Here is a 24,378-nt window from a genome sequence, read left to right as displayed (position 1 = left end):
ACATGGTGTCAGAGGATATGAGGGAGTCACTGAGCAGAAGGTTGATCTTCTTCCTCAAGGTGAAGGTAATCTGCATGACTTCAAATTAGGATGATTGAAGAGAGAACAGCCCCCAAATTCCACCATGTCCTGGTGGGAAATGTATTTGATGTAATGTCCAAAGTGTGATGCAAAAAATACATAAAAAATGCATACATAGATGCAAAGAAGCAAGGCCTGCCTGTGGTTTAGACAACACTTTGGTGAAAGTTAGAGAAAGATGGTGGTTTCAGTTAAATATTAATTAAGTGAACAAGTCCTGTCTTGTGCTTCAAATCACTGTGGGTAGGTTATTATTGTCCCACAAGAGGAAATTTGTTTTACCGCCAGGGTTCACATTAAAACAGAATACAAAAGACAACATCAATGACACATCAACACAATAAAACAGAGCTAGAGCAGGGAAATGGAAATTTGTACACATATACACACATATACAATCGTGCAAATATGCAAATGTACAATAGAGCAACAGAAGTGGAAGTGGATGGTCCTGGGAGTCCAATATAGCATTAGCCCTTCTAAGGACCTGCCTGTTAGAAATGTCCAAGAGCATCGCCTGATGCCTCCCTGAAATCTTACTGGCCATTTCAACAAGACTACCAAGTCTGTTCTTGTTGGACAGATTTAGATTTCCAAACCAAGCAACAATACAAAAGGTTAAAACAGATTCAATGAAACATCTGTAAAAGAGAGTCATCTCAGAAGAAAAGTTAAAAGAGTTAATTTTTCTCAGAAAAAAAAAGTCTTTGCTGGATAGAGGTAGCATCAACATGGGATTTCAAGAACAATACCCAAATATATGTAGCTCTCTACTCGGTCAATGTCAACACCTTTAACAACAGTTGGCAGAAGGATTGGTGGTGACTTCCTGAAGTCAGCAATCATGTCTTTTGTTTTAGATACATTTAGATGGAGGAAGGACTCATCACACCAAGCCACAAAGTCATCCACCACCGGCCCATGTTCCTGTACCTCCCTTTAAAGAAGCCTAACAATAACAGAATCATCAGCGAACTGATGGACTTTTTCAGGACTAAAACGAAACCGCTATCTTTACGAAGTGCTTTGAGTTTCCTAAACAGAAACAAAAAAAACATTTTTTTAGGAAAGCAAATGAAATGTGTTGTCAGAACGTTTTACTGATATTTTGCAACTAGTCACGTTTATTAAAAATGTTTCCTCAATATGTTAAATAAACATAATCTGGGAGACCTCAAGTTTCTCTCAAAACATATTTGCTTTTGCAAATTAGTTGTATATAAACGTCATTTCTAGAAGATAAAACCACATTATTATAGTCAGTAATGTTCCATGTTCCATGTCTGAACGGGGCTCATGTGATGGAGACATTGTGTCTTCATTACTGTACTAATCGGCTGACATACAGGCCAATGCTGATAATATCAGCTGATAATATCGGCTGGCCAATTTATCAGTAGGGCTCTAACTCCACTCTCTTCTTTTGTCTATAAAATGTCTGTGAATAGTGAGTTTTCCAGAGCTGAAAATGACATATTCAGATGTCTTGTTTGTCTGGGCAACAGTGAAAAACTCAAAGATATTCAGTTTGATTTTATAAGACAAACAAAAGCAGCAATTTGTGACATCTGAGAAGCTGGAAGCAGCAAATGTTTGGCGTCATTTGACTGTTTGCTGTTTTGCTTCTCTGCAGCATCCACATGTGAGCTGGACGACCTTTCACCATGACCTTGCTGGCAGTCGTCCCTCGGTGTATCAGTCACTCGGTGTCCTCAGGGCGTGTTTTGCAAGTCAACAATTCCCATAAAGCAAGAAGCACCCCGCCGCCCCTGAACTGAGCATACAAACGGCTGCTTATTCAGTGCCTTAAAGAACCAGAGGATTAAGAAATCAGGGATCCTGAAAGGCCACTACGCAGCCCCAGACTCTGGAGTTAAGCGGCCGTGAATGAGATGTGGCGACTCCAAAACAAAGCTACTGTGTCACTCACGCTGCACTGAGGGGAATGCTGACGTCACATCTCACAAAAGAGGGACACTGAGGCCGTAAAATATAGTAGGCTACGCCACAACCGCTCCGAGTCCTGGTTCTCCTCTCAAATATGCACCAGAGCTGCTGCCAAGTCTTCTCTTTGTGTCCAGACAGAGGAAACGCACAGAAGCATTTGCACTGTGTCTCAGTGGAGATCTACTCTCTGATCCATATTGGGTGAAATATAGGCTCTCCCTGTCCTCATGGGTGGCCTGGTTTGGCCAGAGGACACAGGACTGCGGACTCTCGTAGTGGTCTCCATGGGGATGAGCAGGACTTGGGGAGGTATCTGGCTTACTGGAAACGTGGTTTATTGTTGACTTTCAGGAATGGGGAGGGGGCTGCTGCTCTGAGATGAGCTCGGGGGGGTTGGAGCACTTCCTGGTAGAGTGAAACTCGGCTCAGCTGGGTTTTTACTTCATTGCCCTGCTCACCTCACAGGTCAAGTGACACCAACTGTGGCCCTGGTGGAGATGGTGCACACTCAAACTTGTGTGTAATGTATTTATATATGCATATATGCATAACTATCTACTAATGTCACATTGAATCGGATAACAGTCACAGGAGACATTTTACTGCACAATGAGTAGTTTTACTACATGTAGCTGAGAATACTGTAGGCTGCTAAATAAGCATTGTGTACTTATGCAAGTACTTAAGTACATAATGCAAGAACAGAAGTATCCAGAAGTCTTGTTACAAAAATCCAAACAGTTTATCAGAAGAAAAGTCAAGTGTTTGTGTTTAAAGGGGGCCGACAAATGTTGTGCTTTGGCTCCCTCTACTGGTTCTGTACCTTTAACTACTGAACACACACATACATGTACATACTGTATACTGTAGCTATGTAGGTGCCAGTTTGTTTTCATTTCAATAACAGGTCAAAGACTAAGTTAAATTATCCAATAATACAGAGAAAACCTAAAAAACGTCCAAAAAAATGATATAAATTGTATCAGAACTTACGTAGGTAAAACTAGCTCCACCTATTGGAAAATTATGATTCCCTGAAACCTCCCTGATTGATTTTGTTGATATCTGTGTGTATATACACACAGGTATAGACACCATCAATACCTAACTCCCATTTTTTTTTTTTATGTTTTATGCTTTTATATATGCCCTTTAATTGTAATTTACTTCACTATGAGTACTTTTACTGCATGAAGCAGAGAATACTGCTGTACTTTTACTGAAGAAGAGGATCAGAATACTTATTCTAGTACTGGGTTGTGTACAGTATTCATCATCAGTAAACTGCAGACTACATTATATATTATACTTTAAAGCCTTTAAAAATAGTTCTATGTCTTCTGTGGCTGTCAAGTCTGAGACAATAACCCTAACCTGCTTCACAAACAGTGTGTTTTGAGCTTTGAGTCTTTAATGAAGACACTATTGAGTTGCATTATGGGAAGTGTAGGATCCATCAGTTTTGGAGTTTAAAAAAGGTCCAAAATGCCTCTGGCGCATCAAATTTTTATCTTTTTTTGTTTGTTTCTTGCAAGTCCACCAACTTCATGAAAATGTGGTTAAACTGAAGTTTACTTTTTTTGATATGCTGTAAAACTTTAATGTTGTCATAGCTCTAGTTGTAGAAACTGAAGTGCAGAATCAATGTGTTTGTTAAATCTAATGAATTTCTGAATTCTAGGTAAATGCTGGAATTTCTTTATTTATTTTGCAGAAATAAGAGAAACAACAGACCCACATCTGGCATCACTGGAGTTAACCATGTGGTGTGAGCAGGAGGTTGTCAGAGAGGAGGGATGACTCGTGAGTTGTGATTGAGGACGGTTAACTTCTCTCTCTAGAGGCAGACACAACACAACACACGTCAAAACATGGTCATGTTGCAGCAGTGCATTTTCAGGAGAATTCTCCAACCATTTTATTCAGGGCATCAAGGAACCACTAAAAGTCTGCTGTCAGCTGGGTTTCCCACCAAGCTGCTGGGTGGACATGGAGGAGCTGCTGGGCACAGGAGCAAATCAAGTAAGTGACTTAATTTATATCAACTGCTCAGTAAGATTTTACTTTTGGACATTTCTTTTGGTCTTTTACGCACTTCACTTTTTTTTTCTTTTCACAAAGGATTAAATGGCACTCTTCCAGGACTTATTGTTTAATTCAGAATTTGACCTATTGACCTAAGAAGTCTCTGTTTTGAAGATGTGATGAAGGCATGCATGTGTATTTCTTTAAATTTAATGTTAAACATTATTGGCACCGAGTCAAAGAGACTTTATACCTAACGTTCATTTGTTCCAAACTTAAAGGGGGCGTTTGCAAAAACAAATACGCTTGCCAAATTCCTGGGGTCATGAACTGGAACTAGGTTAGAGACACGGGAGATGCTGGAGATACCATGACCTGCGCTGTGCGTAATTGGGCCAAAACCTGTGCGCAGTATGCGTAATGTAGGCTACGACAGAAGGAAACTTCCATCCAGCTTGTGAACGAGTTGTCCTACTTCACTGCCACAGACAGTCTGAAAGATAAATGTCTGTAGACTGAGTTCCTCCAGTGGAGGGTCACATGTGTATCTAGTGGTCGCATGCAGTCATTCATTAGTTCCTATACTGGCTGCTGCAGAGCTGTTCTGTGCGCACCAAACCATCTAAATACAAACAATATCTTAGGATGTGTCTGCTCACAGAGTTCATCTGTGTTTGCAAACCTTTGTGTGTGTTTAGTGGATGTTCCACTGCATGTGGGACAAATTGAGTCAATATTTGTCTTTCTTCCCTGTAGGTTACAAATATTGGCAATATGTACAGTAAGGATCAGTGGTGGAGTGTAACTAAGTACTGTACTTAAGTACAATTTTGAGGTACTTTTACAGTGCTTTACTTTAATGTTTCTGTATACTTCTACTACATTTTGGAGGCATTGCATTTTTTACTCCACTACATTTATTGTTTATATATTTGTCAGCTTTAGTTAGTTATACTTTGCAGATTCTGATTGTTAATACAAAATATAAATCAACTAATAAATTATGATATATTTTTAAAGATTAGGCTAACCAGCAGTATATAAAGTAGCTGAATTATCCCTTTACCAGATGCAACATTAGCAATGCTTGCACAGCAATCAATACTGATACCATTTTGCATAATTCATATTTTAACTATATTTTTGATGCCTATATACTTTTACATAAGTAAGATTTTTAATATGAGACTTTAAGTTTACTTCTGACTAGGGCTGTAACGGCATACCGGTATCAAGGTATACGTAGTATGAAAGTTGACAGTTATCATACCGTGTACATTTGCTTATCTATGGTATTGAAAAAACTGAAGAGATTTAGTGTGTGAGTTAAAGATGCAGACAGAAGTAGTCTGGCTGTCTACAGTATATGTTAATTGTTAATAATCATAGGACATTATTTTAGAATCTCCCAGCTGATGTTAATTTAACATGCTATAGTGGGGCTAACATGTAAACTAACATGCTTTAGTTATGTAGTTACATGCTATTTTTTTATTGGGTTTATAAATCTGTTTATTATAATCTGTTCTCATTCTGTTAAGGGTCATTGTAACGGATACTACTAGTACTAATACTACTAATGATAATAATAGTGTAATACTGTATACCGTGATGCTGTGAAACTGTGATATTTTCTGCAACAGTTATCATAAGTAAAAATCTCATGCTGTTACAACCCTACTTCTAACAGAGTGTTTTTATATTGAGTTGGGTGACTTAGTCTATTTCTCTTTGTCTGTCCCACCAGCTGTTCCAGATGTAAGGGAGCGGACTCTTATTGCTGTAAAGCCAGATGGAGTTCAACGTCGTCTTGTAGGACAAATAATTCAGCGGTTCGAGCAGCGTGGCTTCAAGCTGGTCGGCCTGAAAATGTTGCAGGTATAAAGAAGAAGTCTGAAATGTTTCTGTAATGTGCACGTTCTCTGTTTAACTTCTGTCTCTGTTGTGAAGGTGCCTGATGACCTCCTGGCTCAGCACTACTCCCAACTGAGGACTAAGCCCTTCTATCCCAGGCTGCTGGAGTACATGACCTCAGGGCCTGTTGTTGTCATGGTGAGGGATACTCCTGTATTTTACAGTATTTCTGCTTCTTATTTGAATATTTCTACCTTTGCAGGTTGATGGATCTGACAGGTGTGTTTTAAAAGAAATGATTGCTAGAAACTCTTGTACACTTTGTACACAGTATTTCAGATGTAGACCTGCTACAAATCTCTGCAAGTCTTGAATATCATGTTTTTGTGTGCACACGTGTGGTGTTTTATTTGTTTAGGTGTGGGAAGGGAACAAGATAGTCCAGACGACACGTACCATGGTGGGACATACTAACCCAGCGGAGGCCCAGGCAGGCACAGTCAGAGGAGATTTCAGCTATCATGTCAGCAGGTAACATGAGCTCATTTGATCTCATCATGTGTACAGTACGTTTTAAACAACAATCTCATGACGCCACCATCTTCCACATATTGCATGTGATTTTTTTCTGTCTTGGAGGTAAAATAATGGCGTGTGTTGGTCATTTAAAGGAACGTGGTTCATGCCAGTGATTCACTGGAGATGGCACAAAGGGAGATCCAGCTGTGGTTTCAGAAAAAGGAGCTCCTGAACTGGGACTGCTGTGACCAGACCCTCACCTGTGAGGTGTGAAGATGCTGTGAGCCGGACGCAGTGAGAATCAGTAATGCTACCTCTTCTCCTGCTGCTCAACGGTCTGTCTCTTTTGACCACAGTGATTGAAAAAGATAAGTCGTATTCAGGGTTCCTATCAAATAATTTACCTCAGTAAGTGCACTTAGAGTCACAAAGATTTCAGGTTTTTTCCTCCAATAAATCAAGCTACCTTAGCAACTGCACACATATAGCTGTTACATCTTTCATTGAACGGCCACAACAGGAGAAGTTTACCTTTGGTCTCGGGGTGAGTAATCGAATAGATACAGTATTTTATCAGTATGTGTGAAACATTGAGGTGCAGTGTCGAGCCATAGTGTATTAATTAAACATGAATGACAAATACAGAAATTGTTAGTGGCTCAGTAACTGATTTAAAGCTGACATATATTGTATGTGGCTCAAAGCAGTCATAACATCAACAATCTATATTAAAAATAACAAAAAAATAAAATAAAAAATGCAAATATTACCAAGTAATAAAGACAAAGTCAGCTCTAATTTGTTTGACTCATTGCACATATGGTAAAAATGTAAGAGCTGACTTTCACCCCCTGTCGCTGCTCTGCTGTATGATGATCACGCACAGCTCCAGCTGGCTAATAGATTCACAAAATATTGCATTAAGTTTTTCATCACAGTGAGAAAAGAAATCACAAATTTTCAAGAGACTGATATCCCATTTTTGGCAACATAAAACAATTAAATGACATTTTAACAAAGCCTTGCTGTGAAGTAATAAGTAAAATGGTGTATACATTCTTGGTTGTTTAACAATAGTGTTGTTTTGGGAGTAATACGCACACTAATAACCTTTTTAGTCAAGTCTTTACTTGAACTATATCCTCAAATACTTTAAGTGTAATTATTCTACTTGACTGAAATTGTAAATTTGTGTAAATTGTTGAATGATCCTCCTACCTCTGTTTAAAAGAAGAAAGAAATGAAATAAGAGGGTAAATAGTTTCAAGTGCAAAACTTTGTCAGGAAATCAAATAATCCCTGTTTACACTAGAACATTTGACCTCTGGTGAATGTTATTTGTAAAATGTGCTTGTGCTGTCAGTGCAAAAATGTACCAAAGTAACGTGATGGTGATGATTTACCTCCGCCTGCTATTATTGAACACTTAATGATTCAGATTTGATGTATGTTGACATCTTCAGTGTCACTTTCTTAATTCTTCATACAGTTGAAAAATCTAGTTCAGTCTGTTGCGCACAATATTACATTATTAATATATTATGAAATGACTTATCTAGAATTCTTCAAATAGTTTTTATGTTTTGATCATATAACAGAATATGGAAAGAAAGGTTGCAGTAAACTCATAGATATCATAAAAAAATACACATAATTTAAGTTTTATTCAAGCCAATATATTCACAGTATCCCTTATGTTACTGTGTTGTACATTATGTCATGTCAGGACGGAAATAGTGTGTTGATTGTGTATCAGTTGAATGTGTATTTGGTCTAAAACAGCATCTGGCTACAACAAGCGACATTGTCTTAAGTGCACAGATTGATGTGCAAGCAATAAAAACTCTGAATCAATAAAAACATCTGACTGTTCTTTAAAGTCATAAATACTTTAACCGAAAGCACTTTTCTTTTGTTTTTATAGCTCTAAAATGTGGTTTTAATCCATTGTTGTTAACACATCAATCTAATAATCAGAATGTGATTACATTTATTATATTGCATTTTAAAGATATGGCCAGTAGGCAACTCCGGGTGTGAAGCCAATGCAGAAGTGTTTTAAACTTGCATTCTTTCTGACAGCCAGCAGGGGGCGACTCCTCTGTTTGCAAAAAGAAGTCTGATTGTGTAGAAGTCTATGAGAAAATGACGCTACTTCTCACTTAATTTATTACCTCAGTAAACATTGTAAACATGAGTTTATGGTCTCAGTCACTAGTTTCAAGTCTTCTTCAATACAGCATGATGTTCATTTAGTAAATTATGGTCCCATTTAGAGTCAAATAGACCATAAAGCAGGGGATGCTTTAGGGCGTGGCTACCTTGTAATTGACAGGTCGCTACTACAGCGTTGTTCGATCTGGAAGTTGTCTGTTTTTTCGACTTACAACTTTAACCCTTTCACAGTCTGTTTTCAGTTCATGAAAGTAAATTATAACCCTTTGCTCGACTAAAATGTCTTATTTAGCATTCGGTTGTACTTGGCTCCACCCTCTCCTGTCACTTCTGGTTGCAAATAACCAAGATGGTGACGGCCAAAACTCAAGGCTTCAAAACAACAGTTCACAAACCAATGGGTGACGTCACGGTGACTACGTCCACTTCTTATAAACAGTCTATGCATATGGCCTAGAAATATTCAAATTGTAAAAAAATATAATGTTACCAAATGGTAAGAATAGTATAAGTAAAACTCGAGAATTCGAAGTTTAAAGCCCCTTTGTCTTAAAAAACATGTAAAAATCCCAAATAGTCCCAATGTCAATCAGAGTATTAGTGAGTGAGCTTTACTTTTAACACAATTTGCTTTTGTTGATGAATCTGTAGCATGTATATATAACAGCATGTATGATTTAAATATCAAAATCCATCTGCAATATCACTCTGTGCATGCAGCTGTATATGTACTATACATTTATCTCCATTGATCTTTGATACCACATCTGTATCAGTGGAAGTTTGAGAGCTCTGTCACATTACATCACTCAGATTTCAGGTCAATCTTCAGTTTTTGCTTCTTCATTGCCGTCTCTAGTTCTGTAGATTTGCGCACATCCTGAGGAGGACAAAAGATAAAATGTGATTTAACACAGAAATATTAAGAAAACTTTGTTTTTGGGGGGGCAAACTTCAAAAGACTGAAGAAAAAGTGTTTTAATCCAATAATCTGAAACTGGCATTTGCAAATGACATATGCAAAATTAAAAAAAAAAAAAAAAAATTAAATTCTAGTCCTATTTGGTCACATTTTAAACAAATGTCTTTGCATTGAAGATCAAATTAAAACCCATTTCTGAAGACACCCAAGAACAAGAAGGCTCTCTAGTAATTAACAACTGTAAAATCTACCCACTGCGACTGGCTATGAGGTCTGTAGGAACAAATATGCATTTCATGGTTTTGGTAAATCATCTGTTGTCAATGTGGCAGTAACAGTTAAAATGACGAAGTCTGTGCATAAGTCAAGGCTGAGCAAACAAACCATGCATAAACACACACAGTACACCCAAATAAATACTGGACAAACCTCGAGAAGGGCCTTCTGCACCATAATTTGGCTGTAGACTCTTGTACCTTCCTCTGATGATACCTCGCGGAGCTCCTCCTTATTCAGGGAAAACAGCTGTGCTCCATTTAAAATGCCCAGACTCTGAACCGTCCTAACAGCGGACGAAGGAGCAACAAAATCAGTGTTAGTGTCTGTTCACCTTCAGAGAGATCACCTATAACCTGGATAAAAGTATCTTTGTCAGATAGAAGAATCCAGTTGTTTAAACTGGAACAATCTAAAGAAAATGTAAGCTTATCTTCTCTTCTTCTTGCTGTAATAGTTCCCCTAAATGTCCAAAATATCCTCCTAAGTGACTGTTTATGTTCAGCTCCAACTGACCTCAGGTCACAATTGCAATACATTAACATTGGCGGGGAAGACATTTGACATTTAGGGGTGCTATTGTGTAATAAATGAAGGAGTGTGCCCTTGAAAGCTTTATGTATAATGCAACAAACTGTGGAGACTACTTTGATTTCATTTCCTTCATTGTTCTTCAAGTCCACAGCACCCAAATGTCCAATAAGCAACCCCCATACAGCCTAGTGAAGCCAAGGCTGTGCTCGTCCACCTCTTATTTTACATTTCCTGGTACAGTATGTTCAATGACGTTCCTGGATCAATTTCATTTAGTAGAATTCCGCTCATTAGATTAAAACTATTTATTGTTCTACAAACTAGTCTTGTCTGAGCTGGAGTTTCCTCCAACAGTGCACACTCACTGCTGACTGAAGCCCTTGGCGGTGAGCCAGGCTGCCACCTCTGTAGACGGCGAGTGGTAGTTCAGGGGAGTAGTGTCAGCTGCACGGGGCATCGTCCGCGGACGGAGTGACTCTCTTTTCCCAGCTATCCGCTGAAGAAGCTCGTCATTCACTATCAGGACTGCAAATATAATACACACAAAAAACTTTATTCTAAGTCCAAGTGCCACATTTCTCCAATTCAAGATTAGTGCTCAACCTCCAGGGTCAGTTATCTGTATCAACATTATCCCAGTGTTTTGTAGGGCTGAGATGTTTAAAGGAACGGTGTGTAACATTTCAGGGGATCTATTAGCAGAAATATAATGTAATATTCATAACTATGTTTCCATTACCATGGAGCTACACAGGATATAGGGTACCAGCAGTGGAAGCATGGCACCCAGCTTCTTCCTCTTAGAAATGGATGCAACAAAAGGCTAGAAGAAGCATCTTAATGGGGACCTTTTATCCTTTTGTGCTTTTTCCCTTTCCTTTAGTGTGTTATGTAGTTTTTTGTGCATGTAAAAGGTCTGCAAAGCTACAAAGCCCAAAGTCCACTCCAAAGAGAGTAACTCTCCCCCACAGAAACACTGCTCCTGAACTGCCTGAAACACCTCGCTTGAAATCCCGCCTTTTCTTCCGTAACGTGGTGATGTCACCAAGTAACACATTTGCATAACTGCTCGTTTGGCACGTCCTCAAACAAAGCTAGTTAGAGCGGAGCTGGAGCAGAATCCGAAAGGGTTTGGTTCAGTTGACCAATCACAACAGAGTAGGCCAGCTGACCAAGCAGAGGTGCTGCAGCACAGCCAGTATGAGAAGTATGAGTAAAGTGTTTTTTGAACATTAAAGCATGTAAACATGTTCTAATAGAAACCTTAAATACAAGTATACACCTGAAAATAAGCATAATATGTCCTCTTTTTTTTTTTTTTTTAAAAGCTATCTGTCTGCTGGAGACAGGACTTCAGCAGCACTTTATTGACAGATTAGAAACAGTTCTTGCTGCTACTGCTGTTATATGCTGAAAGAACAAGAAGCTCCTGGGATCCAATATGTTTTTGAACTTGATATTCTAACAAGCCCCTCTTATGTTTGTGCCATTGCTGATATTCAACATGTATATGTGCATGTTACCTTGGTCACTGTCATCTCCTTGCATTGCAGTAGATGGGAAAACCATGCTCTGTGGTCGCACTGGGCTCATAGCGATGGGACTCCCAACTGGGCTTGATGCAGCATATGAGAAGTACTTTGACTGAGGGGAAAGGGGCATCTTCTGTTGTGGAAAAGTAGGAACGGATGGCATAAGACAAAACGCCACAGTGTGTGCAATATTTGAGGCACTGACACAAACAGCAGCAAAAATCTATCTGTACAGTAAGTGTGTGTCGTGTGTGTACCTTTGACTCTCTGCGTGCCACTAGGCTGTCTATCTGAGTGTTATTCAGAGCAGACAGAGGCTCCAGGATATTAGAGGGGACAAATCCTATCTGTTCAAAGCGATTCCGACACTTCCACCATCTCTTATTTGACTCGATAACCTAAAGAAAGATCAGTCGAGTCTTGTGAAGAATACATCTACATCTTTTACAGGTGGGTCACAGTTTATAATTATGGATGTGTACCTCTAGTATTTCTCCTTGTAGCACAGAGAGTTCACTGCTGTTTCTAGCCACAAAGTCATAAGCGCAGCAGTAATGTCTCTCATCCTCTGGTGGGAGCCCATTTCCGTCTCTGAAATAGAAATGTGAGATGTAAGATATGCAAGATGTAAAAAGACATGAGTTTATAACCACCGGACTTGTTTTATTGGCTGTTAATTGCAGCCATTAGGAATTTATTGTGCTGGCATTGTCACTCCTGCTATAAAAACACAATTATGCCTTGTAAAACCTTTTTCAATTTCCTACAGACTTACACTTCATCAGTGCCTTCCCCAGGGCCCTCCGCTGTCTGTCGAGCTTGGTCCTGCAGAGTTCGCGCCTCCCTACTTTCCTTGAGAGCATCTTGTTTGTGCTGCGACTCAATGGGATCTTCAAAACGTTGTCCAGTTGAGTCATAGGCCTGAGGCTGCCACCCATCCAGGAAGACAGGTGTGTATGGAGGAACAGACACACTCAGGTGCGAACTGGGAAAGACGGCAAGATGATCTTGTTAGAGCAACACTCTCAAACCAAGATTTACACACACACGCATATGCATAACACACAGACCAGGGTGAAATCCAGTTGGGCCCTAATGAAGTCCACAGCTCCTTTTCCTCTTCAGTCAGATGCTCCTGGAGCAGTGAAACTGCACCACTGGTCATAGCAGGACTGACCACCGATGCCCCTAACGCTGGCCCTCCAGTGGTTTTCTCCATCTGTGAAAGAGAGGGTTGCTACAGTCAGTATCACAGAGAGAGAGAGATGAACCAAACGTTAAGAGAGACTCACCAGTCTAAGAGGCACAAAGATGGGATGCAGCAGCTCTGGTGCATCAGGCTGTGTGATGGATGACTTGAGACGGTCCTAAATAAACCAGGAAATTGGGTCAATTGCATTTTCATTTGCAGTGAAGTTATCAAAATTTACTTGTACATTTCCAGAGATAGTCAATGCTCAATCACGACTAATCTAATCTCACCAGCAGACCGAAGGAGAACTTAATTTTCTGAAAGATGTCCACAAACTCGTCCTCTGATGGAGGGCAAGCTTTCAAGGTCAGCAAATGATCTGCACACAGAAGAGTACAATCACAGCTACAACTTTAAGGAACAGTGTGTAGGATCTGGCGGTATCTAGCGGTGAAGTCGCAGATTACATCTTCTCCTGTGTGCCAAAGTGTGTAGGATTGTATGTAGGAAAACGTGAATGGCCCTCTCTAGAGCCAGTTGTTGTAAGAATAGAGTGTGTGTGTGTACGTGGGAAGTGAGTGGTGAAGCAAGAGAGAGAGAGAGCAGCGGCGACGAGAGCAAGTAACTTTATCGACTCCGGCCCAAGCAGGAAACGTTAACAGAGTTTGGTTTGTCTGTTCTGGGCTACTGTAGAAACATGGCGGAGAGGACCTGCTCTCTATATAGATATAAACGGCTCATGCTAAGGTAATGAAAACACAACTCTTATTTTTAAGTGATTATACACTTAAGAAAACATACTTATTAATATTATATTCTATTTATAATATATAAATAATATATATATATATAATATATCCCCCTCATTGTTACACACTGGTCCTTGACAGGACACATACTGTATGAAACACAGACACATAAATCCACCACGATCCATGTTGTTATAATACATGCACTGATTTGAACTTGATATGTGTTGGTGTCAGTATCATTTGATAAGTCTTTAAAGGTGCTAAATGCGAGATTGGGAGCATATCTATTGCCTCCGCAACATGGCGAGAGCTGAGCAGGCGGCTCGTAGCGAACAGTGCTAACAGCGCTTACAGTGAAGGCAATGGCAACAGCGTTAACCCGGGGAGGGGGGGGGGGGGAAACAGAGGGTGGATGCTATGCTTCCGCAACGCCGTTATGGGTCGGGACGATGTTATCAGCTGTAACCGCTGTATGAGTGGAGTGCAGAGTGGCGATAGCCAGTGGGGCACGCTCACATGCACTAACATGCACTAAAAGCACGTGCGGCTGGCCCGGTTCTATCAATAAAGCAAGGAGAAAGTCAGATTACAACACACACAGAGGGAGAGAGACTTCATTCTCTGCTCAGGTAGACATTACTCCTCTATATCTTTACATAGTAAACAGTTGTTTGCTGCTATATTAATGCTCTGGACATCATATAAACCACCTTGAGTGTGGAGTGCTTATTCTAGCTTGTTCCAGCAAGTACTCCCACAAAACAAACCCAGTGACTAATAACAATCTTCTATTTCATTATTAATAATTAATGCATATGTTCATTGCCTTTGGTCTTATCTAGGGTCACACCCATCCTAGCACACACTGGCCAGATACCTGGGAAACACCCTGGTCATGTTGCCAGGACAACATAGGGCGAAGACAGATACACTCTCGACACAAACACTCAAACTCCCATTCACATGTATTGGCAATTATGAAAATGCCCTTAAGGTAACTTATTTATTTATTCTCAAACAGGATATTGAGAATGGCATGTATGAATATTCCTACCACTGAAACTAAAACTACTAACTACAGTATTAGTAGTACTACTAACTACAGTAAACTACAGTATATATACAGTATATATATACATACACACTGTAGTTTCAGTTGATTCCTAATCTTTCTGGATTGACTTGGCCCCAGCTTCAATAATTTATTTGTCAGGTTTCTTGTCCATGCTTACTATAGGCAAGACGTTTCAAAATTATCAATTATCTGAAGGATTTTTTAGCAACCTTCCTGTTGACCTGCTTCCAGCGTGCCAATATTTAGCCTTTTGTCTCTGGTTTCCTGCCTCTAGTCTTCTTCTGCAGCCCTACCAGAGGCCATGCATTCACCAGTCTCCTGCCAAGCATCTCCAACTTTTCAGTCCTCCTCTCCCACCAGCTGATTTACACGAAGCATACAGTATCATCTGACTACTGTAAGTATTGTTATTTAGGTCTATTAGAAGACTCTGTCAGGCTTGATTGTGCAAACAGTTTTTGACCATTATAGTTAAACTATGACTACAGTAGTTAGTTGATAGGTGTTTGAAGAACAACTCTCACCATCTTGATCCTTCTTCTTGCTCTTTCTGCTTCCCTTCTTCTTCCTCTGGTTGAGGACAGTCTGGGCCTCAGCTGTCTGCTGCAAGCGCATCATGAATCGCTCCACGTCGTCAAAGCAGTGGTTCATCATCTCCTGAAGAAAATCACTGTATGTTTTAGCCATTTACCAGAGCAACTTACAGAGAGTGTTTTAATAAGTTAACAGTTCATATCACTGGTAATTTATTTTAAGTTTTTAGTGAAGTCAAACAACCTACTATATGCAATCCAGTGCACTGCAATAGGTACATTTGTAATGCTTATACTGTTAAATATTTGAGAGTGTATGAAAGAGGCATTGACTCATGTGCGATCTTCTAAGGTGTTGTTATTTTGTCGACCTTGTGGAGCACTAAAGCCATATGAATATCTTATCAAATGTAATCCAATACAATAAACTAATGCCTCAAATATTATCATGAAGTAATTGATACCTCTCTCTGTCTCAACAACCAAAATGAACATTAACCTTTACCGGGCAGTTCTTACTTGGGCTGTATTCCTAGATTACAGTGGATTGTAACTATTGGTCACATTAGCGAGCTCAGCTGATGATGTGGGCCTGACCAACCCAAACTTACTCAGGACTGAATCAAATCCCCTCTTTCATATCTGTGACAGACTCTTGCTAAAGTTTAAAAATAAAAAAATATTCTCTTTTTTAGATTTAAAGATTTGAATACAAAAAGGAAGGGGAATTGGTAACTAGTTATTTTATTTGAACATTCCTTCCCTTTATGGCCACACAACCACCTACCAATCACATTCAATAATAAAATAATTTCATAATAAATAGCCCATTTTCCTTTAGTTGTCTCGCAATGTTTGTTATTTAAATGCTCTCATTGGCTATAAGGGAAATCAAAGGGAATTGTTTAACTCTGAAACATTTCATCAACTTAGAATATAATAATATGATAACTTTTTAAGTTCTTTAGCAATATACAATATATGTTTGTTACAATATAAGTATGTTTGCAACAACAGACAGGAAGACACGTGTATTAAATAATATGTGAGAAGGTGTGGAATAGGATAAAAAACATTAAATATTTGGTTTCTGATATGGGGAAGTTTTTATCTGAACACTGTAACACTGCTGGCTCGTGTAATCTTATCTCTTTTTATACAATGGATTATTTTTCTAACTCTTGTTTTAATATGGTCATTGTGGGGCTGCTAGTAGTTCGTGGTTCGATGTCAGTAAACACAGAAAAGTCAACTAAAAGTCTAAAATTATTAAGGTTTTACAGGCCAACCCTTTTGCCCGTATACATGTATAAAATATTTATATCAAAATCATATATGCAAGTACATACCACTTCTCTCTCTGCATTCACTAGAGGTGTATGATTTGACGCCCCACTGGCTCCATTCTCTAAGCAGAGGAAGAACAAAACCATTAGAGCAAACTTGGACATATATACAAAAACACGAGCCTGCAGGATAACATGTGCAGAGAATGAAAATACATATTTTTGGCAACAGCACATGCTCACACATATGCACACATTAGGCAGATGAATATACTGAACCTTTGCCACGATCGGTGTAGATGGGCAGGCCACCAGGAGGAAGCTGCTGTCCCTTAAGTATCATGACCCGGACACCTGAATGTTTTCTAGGGGACACCGCAGGCGGTGACGCAGACATCTGTTGTGTGTGGATGTAGACAGAGTCAAATCAGGCATAAACATACAATAGGGCAGTGGTTCCCAACCTGGGGTCCGGGGACGGCAAAGATCCCAGGGGGTGCGCCAGGATTTGTCTGCTCTGAGTTTGTCAAAATTAGATTTGCTCAAGAATAACTAAAATCATAATAACACACTTACTGGATAATTTATACAACAGTCTGTATATAAAATGATTTAAAAAGATATATTTTTTTGCTACTTAGTAGTAAAATCTAACGACATATTCCGCTTCAATCCATATTTGTTGGCATTTATTCATTCATTATCTGTAACCGCTTATCCTATTAAGGGCTGCGGCTGACATTGGGCGAAGGCGGGTTACATCCTGGACAGGTCGCCAGACTTTCACAGGGCTGACACAAAAGACAGACAACCATTCACACCTACGGGCAATTTAGAGTCAACAATTAACATAACCTGCATGTCTTTGGACTGTGGGAACCCGGAGAAAACCCACGCTAACACGTGCAAACTCCACACAGAAGGGCACCAAGCCGCGTTTGAACTCGCGTCCCTCTTGACATGAGGTGGCAGTGCTAACCACAGCACCACCGTGCAGCCCACTTGTTGGCATTTAGCCTTTCAAAAACATTTTCACTGCAGTCAAAAACCTATTTGCTCTCCCGCTTGACACACACAAAGGGAAGCAGGTCTAGCACAGTAACAAAGTATCTATTTTGGCTCTCATCCAATATAGTAAATTAATTTAGTTGTTACAAAGATCATAATATGTATCTGCATTCGCTTGGCGAATCCGCATGGCATCATCACTTTATTTATGTTGACGAAACTGACTAGTTATATTCATTAAAGAAAGCTGATTTAATAAAAGAGAGACTCATTTAATACACTGAATCACTTTGTTCAGGAGGATTTTGTTCGTGGATTTCTGATTTTTTTAGGGTTGGGAAGGTGGGCTCAGCTTTTCATAGATACAAGGAAAATATGTTGGGAACCACTGCAACAGGGGATAATGCTCAGGTACTATAGTAAGCAAATGTCTACCAGTATTTCCCACTACACATATCTCATTATTACTTAATGTGAATCACACCTTGCTTCTTAAATGTTTTTACTTTTCTAACTGGACCAGTCTAGATATGTAATGTGAAAGTCTTGGATAAACTTTGATCAAAACAAGCTCATCTTGACTCCATCGTCAAACATGACGAACAAGAGTTCAATATTGTCACATTCCACCAGCTGATTGTAAGAATGCTGAGTATTCACGCTGGTACGTGCGTGACAGATGCACTCGACAGGAAAAACCACTGTCATCAGGTGAATGGTATGCAGCTGACACAACTACCAAAACTTAATAAAGAAACTGCACCAGCTGAATGCAAGAGTTCAGCACAAGTTTGTGCTATATGCAAACACTTAGTAGCTTTGACATCTCTTTTCCTCATCTTCCTTTTTTCTTTCATTCCTCCTCTTCCCACATACTGTTGAAGCAGTGAATACTGCATAGACTATTTCATAAAATACACTTTGCACAGACAAATCCCTTGATGCAATTATAAAATATTCTAATGTATCAAGATGAAGTGAAGCTGCTTCAAAAGTCTCCTCTGAGCAACACGTTACTTACACAAGCTGTCCTTCATATGACAGGTGTATGTTCCTCTCTAACCCTCGTTCAAACACACACATACAGTATATACACACACACACTGTTTGCACAGAGTTAACACATAGAATCTGGATACATCACTGTACCTTTTAGTATGCTTTCAGTGTTTAAATCCAGGGCACAGAGACCAATCCTTGTGCTGGGTTGTATGAGCACTGAGCTTATCTGTTTACACGAGCACGTCCCACCTTCTTGAGATATGCAGAAACAAGAAAAACGAGTCTGGCTTTCCTTCTGCAGTTAATCTGTGCTGCTTTCACTCTCCTCTAATGATACACACACATACATGCTCCCCCCCTCCCTCTCATTCTTCTCTCTGCATGGTTGTGAGTCTCTCCTTCCTCATGACAGCCACTTCTGTCAACTACTGCCTGTGGCTTGTGCCAAGGGGCTAATGACCTGCAACATATGCCATTCCAGACATTTTCCCCACCTCCACAAATTCACTGTAATCAAGTTTTGTTTTAAACTAGACCAAGATAAGGCTCAGAGGTTAAAAGGGGAAGTAATTAAGTAAATTCAGATTAATATGTGTCAATAAAAAGAAATTAAAGATTTAAATGCAATTAATTCTTTGGATTTTCCTCAAAGGTGATTTGAGCATTCCTTCCTTTTATGGCCACAAAACCACTTACCAATAAAATTCAGTAACAAATAATAGGGCTGTTAATCGATTAAAATATTTAATCATGATTAATCACTTGATTGTCCATAGTTAATCACGATTAATTGCGTAAATTAATTTTTTTATCCGTTCAAATGTACCTTAAATGAAGATTTGTAGAGTATTTAGTACTCTTATCAACATGGGAGTGGGCAAATATGCTTGCTTTATGCAAATGGATGTATTTATTTATTATTGGAAATCAATTAACAACATAAAACAATGACAAATATTGTCCAGAAACCCTCACAGGTACTGCATTTAGCATAAGTAATATGCTCAAATCATAACGTGGCAAACTAAAGTCTAACATGCAACAACAGCTGTCAGTGTGTCAGTGTGCTGACTTGACTATGACTTGCCCCAAACGCCATGTGATTATCATAAAGTGGGCATGTCTGTAAAGGGGAGACTCGTGGGTACCCAAAGAACCCGTATTAAATGATATATGAGAAGGTGTGGATTAGGATGTTGGCAAAACATTTCTGATACGGGGAAGTTTTCTTTTTTTTAGAACACTGACACTTCTGGTTTGTGTAAATTTCAGCAGTTTGAAAGACGGATGTTGAATTAATTATACAGTAGTAGTTGTAGTGTAGTAGTGTACAGTAGTAGTACAGTGGTTCCCAACCTTTTTCCTTTAGGGACCCCTTTTCTATCATTGAATAAACTGATGACCCCCGACTAAGTGATATATTTTATGGAGGTTTCATATTATATTCAATGCATAACAATAACAGTAGAGAACAACTGATAAACTGTACAATTAGTCCAAATAGTGAACACAATAACTGCAGAAAGTTTGTGTAAAACGAGCAATTTGGATGAATTTTTAGCAGATTATTTCCTGTGAATATTGCATCAGAGATGAGTTTTCCTGTTATTTCAGGGACTTTAAATACACTTCTCTGTTTTGTGTATATATATTTTTTTTATTTTTAACAATCGTTCACACTTAATAGGCTTCTTTTTGAAAAGTTCAGTGTTTAGTTATTGTTCAATTAGCTCTTTGGTTGTTTTAACTGCGTACTTTTCTGAAGCAGGACAAGGCTGTTTACAGAGAGGAAAGGCTCTGTGAATGTATCTTGTGTTCAGGACTTCACTGTGCCCTTATCCTGTTTATATCTCAAATAATAATCCAAACTTTAAAAATAACAATTCCATTTAGTTTTCGTCACAGAAATTTATGAAATGCTGAGAAATAGGCCAAATGCATATTTTTTTTAAAAGTTGTCTTACACCTCTTAAAATCAAGAAGGCCTCGCAACCCCCTGTGAAGCTTTGGCGACCCCTAGTGGGGGTCGTGACCCCCAGGTTTGGAACCAGTGTATAAGATAATAGAGATAATGGTGGATATGTGTGTTCTTTCAGACCGTGGGGCCAAAGCCAGACTTCAGTGTTATTTCTGTTGAGTATACACTCCTAGAATGGATGCTACTTTAACAAGAAGAAGTTGCTTTCTACTAAATATTTAAGTAACAACTTGCAGCCTAAAGTCACTAAGATACTACAGGTAAGATGCTCCTGGATACAAGAAAAGCAGGTAGGGACATGGCGTGAGGGAAAACTGAGCTGTTGGTAAACAGTGACACATGCTGGTTGTTATAAAGGTCAGAAATCAGTCCCTGTAGCTCTCCTCATGTTTGAGTGTTGCACAGGAGGGGAAGTTGTCAACAGGTGGTCAAACTGAAAATCAAAGAGGAGAACGGGGCTGCCACATAACCACCAACATAATAGATTCACCTCCATGCTTCATGCTTTCAGCATGTTGCTCCAAAAAAGCCTCGAGTTTTGGCACTGCACACTGCAGACATTCACTATCCCAATTACTATACTATGATGCATACACTATAGATATACAACTGTTTACACTGCACTATTACAGTTAGTCTACAAGAAATTAATTTCCAAGCAACTTTGCAGAGATTGTGGGAATTTGGTTTGCAGTGCACAGCAGACTGTTTTACAGGCACTTCTATGTCTGTCTCCTGGTGTTTCAGATCATGTCTTGACTTTGTGACATTTTGGAGCGTAAAATAATAAACTGGTGGGATGTAGGCATGTTCGGGTCAAGTATCTTCAGGTCAGCTGCTCCGCTGCTTAGAGGATCCAGTGTTGACTATAGAATAAAAGTTTATATCAACAGAAAACGATCTCTGCAGCTGCCTTCACCAGGCCTGAATTAAAGCCAGACTACTCAAGTAAGTTCGTTGGCCAAATGAATCAAATAGTCTGCTTTAAGGTGGCTTTCATGACATCTTTTTGCTATGTTTAACTTAATCTACTAAATATGATATACATAACTTTGAGCAACAACATGTCTCATCTCAGCCTAAGAGCTTTTCAGTTGATCTCCACGATTAGTTTAGGATGTACTGTACCGCAGTGAGCTTTATGCATTTATTTCTTGACTTGAAGAAGGACACTTATAATGTGCAACCCAGCAGTGGGAGTACATGGCTGCTCCAGTGACGTGCAGGAGGAAATATAGGGGGGCCCCCATGCCTGCCCTTTTTTCATTTGGTAGAGAAGAGTCCTTTTCAAATGGCATTAAAACATGTTTTCTCATGGCCTGTATTATCTGGCTGTGTAAAGGGTCAGTCCTACATGTTACAAAAATAGACAAAAATACACAACAGAGGACTCGTTACAGATTTATCCGGTTTATCTCCCTCCAAATGTCCAATGTACCCGTATGAATTTCTCAGTATGATTAATGTTAACCCCAGAGATTTCCTCAGTTGTGGATTCCTGAATTCATTCATTTGTGAGAGCAAGTATTTAGGGTCATCTTTGCACATTTTTTCCACAAGGGGTAGTAGACATTTTCCTTTCATTTACCCAACGGGTGGCTGGAAATGTACAGGCTACTAATTTGTTTTACTCAGCTGTGTGACCTCAGAGGCTTGCTTTTTACGGCATTTACACATTCTTTAGTGCAAGGATTATTTTTTTGCAGTACAAACTTTTCAATACAATTTTTTTTTTTACCATTTCTTCAGTGTTTCAGGATAAAGCAACTCTTTTAGGATCTGTTATTGACATGATTGACTCAGTGGATTATGCAATGAGGAGGTGATGATGACTTCACACAGAGCATCTTTATTATTATTATGATTATTATTAATCATAATAATGATACCAAATAGAAAATGTGTATATAGGGGACAGTATATAATTAAAACAGTAACAAAACATATATACATATAGTTTAACATCCTTCACGAAAACACCAAAACAAGGTATATTGTTGCTAAAATTACATTTATGAACAAAATAATTTTGTTAGAAATAGGACTTTTAAAGCTGCAGTGGGTAAAAATGGAGCAAATGTGATTTTAAAAAGTTATTTTTATAAAACGGTCACTATATCCTGACAGTAGTGCATGAGACAGGTAATCTGAAAAAAATCATGCATCTGTGTCCTCCGGTCCCCTAACAGCATCTGCAAGATTTCACAGACCGGAGGAAAACAATGAATCAGAGCCGAGCTGGAGCCTTGCCGTCTCTGAGCAGCTGTCAATCACTCGCGAACTCCGATCAAACGGTCAAACTAGGCAGCGCTGATCAGATATGAATCCATATTCTGTTACTGTAATGCCTATTTCTCGCCTCAAATTTTTGCAGAAACATCTTGTAGTGTACTGTTTAGCTGTAAAATGAGAAAGTTTGTGACCCGGCAGCCATGTTGAGATCTGTTGAGGAAATACCAAGCACCGCCCACCAGCCGGAGCACAGCCAATAGGAACACTCAATAGGAACACGCTCTCTCTGAGATGACCTGTGATTGGCCAAAGTCATCCGCCACAGACTAGATTTTTAAAGCCTGAAAACAGAGCCATGAGGAGCTGCAGAAGTCTAGTTATCTCTCAGAACACTTGAATTACAATATGCTGAAAGGTTATTATGGAATCTTTGCTCAATGATGCCAAAAATATTCTGACTACTGCTGCTTTAATTAGCCACGTTTTTTTGTTTTTTACTTTTTACTTTACTTTTTAAAATGTGCATTACAGCCTATGAATGAGATGGGATCGGGATTACTGCAGAGTTTGCTGATCTCACACAAATCCCCTTTAACTGTGTTTATTGAGTTTTTCCTCCCTTTTCTCTTGCATCTTGGGATTTAATTGGGAGTTTATTGTGCGCTAATTAGGCTCACTTTAGTTGTGTGTTCTCTGGAAGAGTCTTGCATTGAGCAGTGCTGGAGATGCAGTCAGCGCCTGTACCCTAATTGCATGAACATACGCGCAATTATAATCCCCAGCTTTTAAAACGTCGTATTAAAATGCAGCAGCCTTTAAAGGACCCATATCATGCTCATTTTCAGGTTCATACTTGTATTTTGTGTTTCTACTAGAACATGTTTACATGCTGTAAGGTTGAAAAAAACAACTTTATTTTCCTCATACTGTTGGCCTGAATATACCTGTATTTACCCTCTGTCTGAAACGCTCCGTTTTAGCGCATTTTGACGGAATTGCAACGGAATTGCGTTGCTAGGCAACAGCTTGGGTCCATGTTTACTTCCTGTCAGCTGATGTCATTCACATACACTGCAACCAATAATAAACTTGGACACATTTAGAATTTTTTTTTTACATTTAAAATGTGTCAAGGGTCTAAATATTGTATATTTGTGACATCACGAATTGGCAGAAATCCTGAAAGCTTGTTTCAAAAGTTTCTGAATACGGGCTGTGTGTATTTCCCTGTGGATTGAGTGTTTCGATACTTTCACAGTATTTATATAGGACTTAAGCCTGCTTTATAATAAAAAAAAAAAAAAAACATGAAAATCTCACTTTTTTTATAATATGGGACCTTTAAAGCAGTATACCCACCTCTCTCTGCAGAGGTGTTTTTGTGAAACCTACAGACTACACACAGTAACAAGCAGCAGTGTGTGTATTCATGTGTTGTCCAGCTCAGCTGATCGT

General features: G+C 39.1%; 2 protein-coding genes and 1 long non-coding RNA gene across 3 annotated transcripts; 2 read left to right on the top strand and 1 right to left on the bottom strand.

Annotated features, from left to right (window-relative positions):
* Positions 1-3,849: 3,849 nt before the first annotated feature.
* LOC119501009 (nucleoside diphosphate kinase, mitochondrial-like) lies at positions 3,850-8,298 on the top strand. Its single transcript, XM_037791083.1, has 5 exons — positions 3,850-4,050; positions 5,801-5,931; positions 6,004-6,105; positions 6,326-6,438; positions 6,579-8,298. Exons 1-5 carry the CDS (start codon positions 3,900-3,902, stop codon positions 6,697-6,699), a joined length of 618 nt encoding a protein of 205 aa, XP_037647011.1. The 5' UTR covers positions 3,850-3,899; the 3' UTR covers positions 6,700-8,298.
* Positions 8,299-8,962: 664 nt separating this feature from the next.
* On the bottom strand, positions 8,963-18,996 carry eps8l1a (eps8 like 1a). The gene is made up of 14 exons (XM_037791144.1): positions 18,861-18,996; positions 16,983-17,100; positions 16,767-16,825; positions 15,409-15,541; positions 13,348-13,436; positions 13,158-13,232; positions 12,936-13,084; positions 12,641-12,850; positions 12,348-12,456; positions 12,123-12,263; positions 11,857-11,998; positions 10,699-10,858; positions 9,953-10,085; positions 8,963-9,481 (listed from the first exon to the last, which is right to left on the bottom strand). The coding sequence occupies exons 2-14, from the start codon at positions 17,098-17,100 to the stop codon at positions 9,407-9,409; spliced, it is 1,593 nt and encodes a 530-aa protein (XP_037647072.1). The 5' UTR covers positions 18,861-18,996; the 3' UTR covers positions 8,963-9,406.
* Positions 15,047-15,863, top strand: LOC119501065. The gene is made up of 2 exons (XR_005209751.1): positions 15,047-15,281; positions 15,469-15,863. It is a non-coding gene; the product is annotated as an uncharacterized LOC119501065 (long non-coding RNA).
* Positions 18,997-24,378: the final 5,382 nt, after the last annotated feature.

This window comes from Sebastes umbrosus, chromosome 14, assembly GCF_015220745.1.
Source record: "Sebastes umbrosus isolate fSebUmb1 chromosome 14, fSebUmb1.pri, whole genome shotgun sequence".
Classification (NCBI taxonomy): Eukaryota; Metazoa; Chordata; class Actinopteri; order Perciformes; family Sebastidae; genus Sebastes; species Sebastes umbrosus.
This window is presented reverse-complemented; position numbering and strand designations above follow the sequence as displayed.

Coding starts and splice junctions, on each gene's coding strand:
- LOC119501009 (XM_037791083.1), top strand. CDS start 3,900: ATGGTCATGTTGCAGCAGTGCATTTTCAGGAGAATTCTCCAACCATTT. Junction 5,932..6,003: donor TCGGCCTGAAAATGTTGCAG/GTATAAAGAAGA, acceptor TCTGTTGTGAAG/GTGCCTGATGACCTCCTGGC. Junction 6,106..6,325: donor CAGGGCCTGTTGTTGTCATG/GTGAGGGATACT, acceptor TTATTTGTTTAG/GTGTGGGAAGGGAACAAGAT.
- eps8l1a (XM_037791144.1), bottom strand. CDS start 17,100: ATGTCTGCGTCACCGCCTGCGGTGTCCCCTAGAAAACATTCAGGTGTC. Junction 13,437..15,408: donor CAAGAAGAAGGATCAAGATG/GTGAGAGTTGTT, acceptor TTCTGTGTGCAG/ATCATTTGCTGACCTTGAAA. Junction 13,233..13,347: donor AGTTCTCCTTCGGTCTGCTG/GTGAGATTAGAT, acceptor TGGTTTATTTAG/GACCGTCTCAAGTCATCCAT.